At 32.0% G+C, this 8,000-nt stretch overlaps 1 protein-coding gene across 1 annotated transcript; it reads left to right on the top strand.

Annotated features, from left to right (window-relative positions):
* Positions 1 to 1,198: 1,198 nt before the first annotated feature.
* LOC134284807 (uncharacterized) lies at positions 1,199 to 5,075 on the top strand. The gene is made up of 2 exons (XM_062844095.1): positions 1,199 to 3,952; positions 4,022 to 5,075. Exons 1-2 carry the CDS (start codon positions 3,475 to 3,477, stop codon positions 4,987 to 4,989), a joined length of 1,446 nt encoding a protein of 481 aa, XP_062700079.1. The 5' UTR covers positions 1,199 to 3,474; the 3' UTR covers positions 4,990 to 5,075.
* Positions 5,076 to 8,000: the final 2,925 nt, after the last annotated feature.

Raw genomic sequence — 8,000 nt, forward strand, 5'->3', positions numbered from 1 at the left:
AGTCTGTATGGCATAGAGCCAAAGACGGTGGAAATAAATAAATAAAAATAAACACTTCCATCTACAACATCGTTGAAATGAATAAAATGACAATTGAAATGAATTTCACAATAGATACATTTTATATTTTAACAGTTTATCCTCATCTTTTCCAATAAACCAATTTTTTTATTGCTAACTATCAAACTAACAATAACTGTCAATTATCGGGTCATTTTGTCAGATAGGACCATAAACAAGAAAACACAGACAAACAGACGTAACATTGGAAAAAATTCCAACGACCACGGTTTTAACGATCTTTTTAAACCTTTATAGTTGTAGCTTTCACAACCAGAGGTGCGCACAGTGTGAACTAGGCGATGGATTCTCGCGATAATTTTTCTAGGTGTTACGTCTGTTTGTCTGTGAAAAAAAGGTCAACAACAGGGTCGTTAGAGAAGATGTGTATTATTTTTATCCTGTTCACACATCTTGCAACATCCATGGTGCGCATTTTGAGAATAACCTGTACATTGTCAAACACTTGAAGGTTAGGTTTCATGGTATAATAAAAAGGTAAACTGGCAACACTGTCATAATTTTTTTAATCCTTTTTATACTCGATATTGTTCAAATCAGCACAAAACGTGATTATATGGCATCGAACAATGTTTTTTTTTTACGAAATTTATAAACTGCACCTGATTTTATATGATACTTTATATGAAAAAAAATGAATATTTTTTCTTAAAAACGCTATATCTCAGGAACGACGCAAATTACTTTGGGGAGTTAAGCTTTTTCGATAGAAAAACGTCTGATAAACACGATGGAATCAAAATTTTTAAAATCAAAATATACGTATTTTGAGAAAAATCGATTTTTAGTTTTAAAATTGAAAAATATGATATCTGGCCACACTGTACCAAAAAAAATATATTTTTTCTGGATTCCCTGAACGATTTCCTTTAAAAAAGCCGAAGGTCGAAAATGTGTAGGTGCAATCGTTTCAATGATAAAAATAAAAGAAAGAGAGGATAATTTTCATATCGGCCAAAACAAGGGGTGCTGCCACGGGCCGAGGGGTGATCCGATCGGCACCAAAATTTGGATTTTTTCTTTTTCCATCTAAACAAATGTTTCAACCAAATTTGGTTCAAATCCGTGATGGTCGATTGCAAGCGGTCGGTCACTTGGCGTGGAATGACCCATATGGTTTTCCTGACATTTCTCTCAAATTTATACGTTTTAATCCGATTTTGATAGATATCTCAAGAACACCCCTTTTATTTCTCGATTTTTCAATTTTAAAAGATTTTTCTGAGAGTTTCCCACTTTTTTCGCTTATTTGTACAGAGTAAAATAAGTATAACCTTCGTGGGATATTGTAAAAGTTGGGTTTCGAGTTATCAGAAAAATTAGCTCCTATTGAATAATATTCAGTTGTTTACTTATAATAGTCATTTATTGCGTTTAACTGTTTCAAAATCAGAATCCCTTACATATATAGATGACAGTAGTCTAAAAAACAGACCAATAAATAAAAAACAATATAAATATAAATATTTTCATCATGAAGAAATCTTCGTTATTAGAGAAAAGTTATAGGATCAGCGTACCATTAAAAATCTTACGCGCCTAAATTTATCCTAACCGTAAACAGACTGTTACGGCACCGATTAATTCAGTTCATTTTAACATCATGGGTGCTCACTCCTGAAAAAAAGTACAAAAAAGACAAAACAACAGTTGAAACTTTGCCTTCAGTAGGACTAAACTGGGAGCACCATGTTGAAAGGTAGGAACTGTACCGTGTAGGCACCAAACTCTGCGCAAAACCCACTAAGCTCAAAAGTTTTTCTTCCAATACAAATTGTTTAAGAGTTCCAAAATTAACTAAATTTTCTCCCAATTACTGTTTTTTCTAGTTGACGTTACATCTAAAAATAGTGCTGAAAAGCATGAAGTCTGATGAATATTTGTCTATAATCAACTAAAAATTGACCAAAATGTCACTTAAGCCACTATGTATCTGGGGGCCCCTCAATTGAAACAGATAGTTCACAATACTGACTTTTATTTCTACTTTATCTACGGTAGAACTATAAGCACAACATCTTATTATTGTTTATCATTGTTCTATCTATGCCAGTTCATTATAGGAGTCCGTTGGGACTGTTCAGCGATTACAGGCAGTGTAGCTCAGAGGAGAATCAATGTACAATTACGACTAGAGCGTTTGTTCGAATGGTTGGGTGGAGGATGGAAAACATTTCTTTATGGTGATTTCAAAGACTAAACATTTGTCATGTATTAGAGTGAATTTTTGATAAGATCTAGAGTCTAGACCAACAGGTGCTCCTCTCACATGTTGGTCTAGTAAGTTGAAAATTCAATCCCACAACAATATCAAACTTGTTTAGGGTAGTATATTAATTATATTGATTAAATGTTTATGTAATTTAGTTTTTTTACTATTACGAATGATATGCTCGATAGGTGATATAATATATGTAATACATGACGATAATAATATTAACCAATGAATGTCATACTGTAGGTTCACATTTCCCTAAATACTCGAAGCACTACTTTAAAATTGTCTATCGTTGTTAATACAAATATTACTCTGTACAAAGAAGCGGAAAAGATGGGAAACTGTCAAAAAAATCTTTTAAAATTAAAAAATCGACAAAAAAGAGGGGTGTTTTTGAGAAATCTTTCAAAATAGGATTAAAACACATAAATGATAGATAAATTTCAAGAAATCCGTGTTGTGATTATTTCTATCAGATTCTACGCAGAAAAAGCTTTTTAGGGACATAAAAAGATAAACAGAGTGACTTCTGGCTGACCAGATATGAGTGAATGCATATTGCGTTTTACGAGATTTTTTCAAAAATAATTAAAAATTCAAATTTTGTTGTGGATTGAACGAATGATCTCCGAGTGTTAGAAATCGAGCTGAGAGTTTTTTAAGGCAGGCTCTATTCAACTAGAATATATAAATTAGTATTTGAAAGATTAGTGGCAAAAACATATGAAAAATTTGTCGATTTGACATGGAATGACCCACATTTTATTTGGATGAATACAAAATGTATCAAGTATCGTAAAACTTTAGTATGGTAAAACATGTATTTTCAACGCAATATGGTATATCAAGATAAGCACTTCAGGTTTGAAATATTTTTGGGAGAAAAGGTATTATTTATTAGTCATTTTAGAAATTTGTAAAACTTAAATCTTCTCTGAGCAGCATTACCATTTTTTAAATATTTCTATGTGTTGTATTATAGATTTACTCAGGAAAGAATGAAAACTATTTCATACTTGTCATAACAAAATCTTGTACAATTTTTATACCATCAAAAACTGTTAGCAGAATGTTTATGTTATATTTACTATTTATTGATTCCTTTTAAATTCTCAATTATTCAAATACAAATATTCAAACAAATTTCAGGTTGGTACCAAGGAGAAAACAGATTAATGGAATTTGCTGTGCCTCGGATTTGGCATTCACCTTCAAATCATCAAACCGACTGTTATTTTTGTGTTGTGAATTTGGCTAGTGGTCAAAAAAAGTCAACTTACCCTGATATCCCTTCATCACGTGCGCCAATTCCACATTCCGCTGAACGCCCCATACCTCAACGTACCTGTGAAACGGCTGTTAGTACCACTACAATATCGACAGTTAGTGGAAGTTCTGTCCCAAGTAGTGAGTCTTTACAACTTCAAGGAGGAGTGCTCAATATTCCACATTATCCGAATCAAACGGAAATAAATGATTTGATTCGTGACCTTGCACTCCCTAAAAACAAAAGCGAATTATTGTTATCTAGGCTGAAGCAATGGAGTTTGCTGGATGAATCCGTCAGAATAACATCCCAGAGAACTCGCGATGAAGAGTTTTCCTCCTATTACACCAGCGAAGATGGAATTTGCTTTTGTAGAGATATCGAGGGTGGGTATTTCTATCTATTCGGATGACAACAGCATCAAAACGAAGAAAACTGTATCTCTTTTTTTGCAGGTCTATTTTCTGAAATCGGCATTCCATTGATTGTAAGAGACTGGCGGCTCTTTATTGATGGCTCTTCAAAAAGTTTGAAGGTTGTGCTACTGCACAACCGCGTAAAAAGCGAGCAGTACCCATCTCTACCCATTGCACACTCCATTCTCCTGAAAGAAAGTTATGCCACAACAAAATTGTTATTCAACAAAATTCAGTATGAAAAATTTGGTTGGGAGGTAATAGGCGACTTTAAAATGATTGGTTTCCTAATTGGATTACAAGGAGGGTATACTAAATTCCCTTGTTTCCTGTGCCTGTGGGACAGCAGAGACACAGAGAACCACTATAAAATTAAAAATTGGGAAATCAGAGCCCAATACAAAATCGGCGAAAAAAATGTTAAAAACGATCCAGTAGTGAACATGGAAAAAATTTTAATGCCACCTCTTCATATAAAACTTGGTTTGATTAAGCAATTCGTGAAAGCATTGAATAAGGATTCGGAATCATTTAAGTTTATAACAAAACTGTTTCCGAAACTTTCCGAGGCAAAAATAACTGCCGGTGTTTTTACAGGACCACAAGTAAAAAAACTTATAAAATCGGAATCGTTTCCGAAATTATTGAATGAGAAAGAAAAGGCAGCCTGGAAAAGCTTTCGAGATATAGTTCAAGGATTTTTAGGGAATAATCGTGATCCAAGATATGAGGCCATAGTACATGAACTGATGAAAAATTTTGAAACCATGGGGTGTCGAATGTCACTAAAGGTGCACATTCTTCATTCTCATTTGGATAAATTTAAAGAAAATATGGGTGTATACTCAGAGGAACAAGGCGAACGTTTTCATCAAGATATAAAACATATGGAGCAACGATATCAGTGCCAAGCAACATCGAAAATGATGGGTGATTATGTGTGGAGTCTCATGCGAGACACAACAACGGAGTATACGCGTCAACCTATTTCGAAATTGCATTTTTAAGTATATTATAGTATGTTATTTTTCAAATAAAAATGTGTGCAAAATGTGTATATTCGAAATATATTTCCTAAAATGTCTCATTCGCATCCAAATAGCTACATTACTGGGAAGAAATCACTTAAGATATATATATATATTATATATAGCCAAGGGCTGAAAATCTCGATAATAAAGAAAAAAAAAATATATATATATATATATATATATATATTTATACAGGGGGTAGACAAAATGTTTGAGATAGGCAAATTTTATTCGTCTCAAAAAATTTTCAATGAGCTATAACTTTTTGGTTATTATGGTTCATCAAAAATTCTCAAATTTTCACTGCGATTTGTCCCAGCTAAACTATAATTTGTACAAAATTGGGCTTTGCCGGCTAACCCTACATTAAGTTAGAGCAATTTCAGCAAAATGCTTCTTTTCTGAGAGCTATTTTTAAAAGTGTTATATCTCAGGGTATAGTTAACGTAATTTAACGAAACTTTGAACATTCATTATTAATATCTTGATCTTTGAAAAACATTTGACTCAACTGAATTTTTTACACAAGAAGGAAAGTTAAAGCGATTGAAATATTTTTTTCAATATATACAACCAAAGCAAAATTTTTGACATCGTATGAAAATTTATGAAAGTGATTTTTGTTTACTTGAAAAGCCTCCAATACATCTTAATATAAATATATTTGAAACGTAAGTAACAAAACGGCCATCCATAATATAGAAAAGGTAATGCAAATATGTCAAAATCGTATAATGTTTAGAAATTCTCACTTGAAAATTAAATCCGCTTTAACTTTCTTTCTTATAAAAAAAATTCAGATAAGTCAAATGTTTTTCAAAGACCAATAAATTAGTAATGAATGTTCAAAATTTCGTTAAATTACGTTAACTGTACCTTGAGATATAACACTTTTAAAAACAGCTCTCAGAAAAGAAGCATTTTGCTGAAATTGCTCTTACTCAATGTAGGGTTAACCAACAAAACCCAAACCTGTACAAATTATAGTTTACTAGCTGGACAAATTGCAGTGAAAATTTGAGAATTTTTGATAAACTACGCAAAAAGTTACAGTTCATTGAACATTATTTGAGACAAAAAAATTTTGCCTATCCCAAACATTTTGTCTACCCCCTGTATATACACATATATATATATATATATATATATATATATATATATATATATATATATATATATATATATATATATATATATATATATATATATATATATATATATATATATATATATATATATATATATATATATATATATATATATATATATTTATTTGGACACCGTCTAAGATATTCCTATCAAACAGTGAATATTGCTTCTTATTCTATTCTTAAATATAGTTTTGCTAATACTAAAATCATACATATAATAATCACAATTAAATAAGGCCGGAACAAATATCATTTTCTTCTTTTGTCACTTTGCTGTTTGACTCGTCAAGGGGGGGACAATAATAAATAAATGGATTTTGTGAGAAAATACCCGAACAATTAGGCAAAATCACAAAACTCATCGGATTTGTTAAGGAATTTTGTGAGTAGCCCAGATTTCGTAAAAAAAAATTTCATTTTCGTTAAAATTTTATTTTTGCCCCCCCCTCAAAAATGTGAAATCTGGTCAAAATTTTGCGAGGGGGGGGGGGGGGGGGGTGACATTAGAAGAAATGGAAATTTGTTCCAGCCTAATCGACAACATTCTACAAACGGGTTAAAAAAGCTCCTATGGCCGTCATTTGGTAATCTTAAAAAATCATGCTCTCTCAATGTCCTGGATGGAGCATGAATGTTCAGCATTGCCAATAGAGGACTACATTCTATATTTCCTTGCAGCAAATCAAAAATAAATAATATACGTAACATTTCACTTCTTTCGCTCAAAGTTTCTAGATTGATCAGCCTACATCTGTTTGCATAAGGCGGTAAGCCAATGGAATCATTCCAGGTAGAGATCGCATCGCATATCTAATGAATCTTCTTTGGACACTTTCGAGTATAATTTGTCTAGGAGCCCAAATTTGAATGGCATATTCCAATATACTTCTAACTAGGGATATATATATATATTTATATATATATATATATATATATATATATTTATTTATTTATTTATTTATCTAGATCTCTATAGGAATAAGGAAGTTAAAGGAGAATTGTTAAAAAAAATTTTACGAACAATCTTGGATCTTTAAAGATACTATGATGAAATTCCTGTAAACATCAATGAAAAAACATAGAATAGAGGTATCATGAAATACTTTTTTGGTATAACCGGTAGAAGCAATGCGTGAATGGTTCTCTGGAATAATATCGAATGTTTCATCTCGGAAGAACTTTAGAATAAAATAGAGAAGTTCCATGCAAAAAATCGACAACTGTTACAGGATTCCATGAACTAAAGAAACCCTAAAGGGGGATATCTGGATGAATTTATGAAAGATATTCTGGAGTTTCTAATCAAGTAGTTTTTGAAGGGCCTTTCAATGTAATGAAGAGAAACTCTGGCGTTTAGTGTAATGTGATTGGTTTCAATTACTGTTTTCAGAAAAATGATACTGTCGCTAATCGCCTGGCGACCCAAGCCCCCGGTTTGTTTCCCGGACTTTGTGCACTTCTCGGTGATTGCAAAGGCAGCGAAGAAAGACCTTCGAATCCAGGCAGAGTTCATGGTCGAACAACCAACGAAAATATAATATTTGTGAGGTTCATTGTAAAAATACGGTATTGTGTGATAAACCTTTTTTCAGGAAACAAAAAATTTAAAACCATCTGCACACATTTCCCACATTTTCAGAATATCAGACTAATATTCATATGAACTTCCGAGCTTTATGAAGAATTAATTAAAATGCGGTAGTTTATTGGATTTGTTTACCTTAGATCAAAAATAAAGATTTTTATGATACGGTAAAGAGTGCATATGAGTTAGTTTTGAGAAACACATTTTTTACGATTGATTTGAACTTACGGAATTACGTGAATTTGTTTCAT

Source organism: Aedes albopictus, unplaced genomic scaffold (assembly GCF_035046485.1).
Source record: "Aedes albopictus strain Foshan unplaced genomic scaffold, AalbF5 HiC_scaffold_942, whole genome shotgun sequence".
Taxonomy (NCBI): Eukaryota; Metazoa; Arthropoda; class Insecta; order Diptera; family Culicidae; genus Aedes; species Aedes albopictus.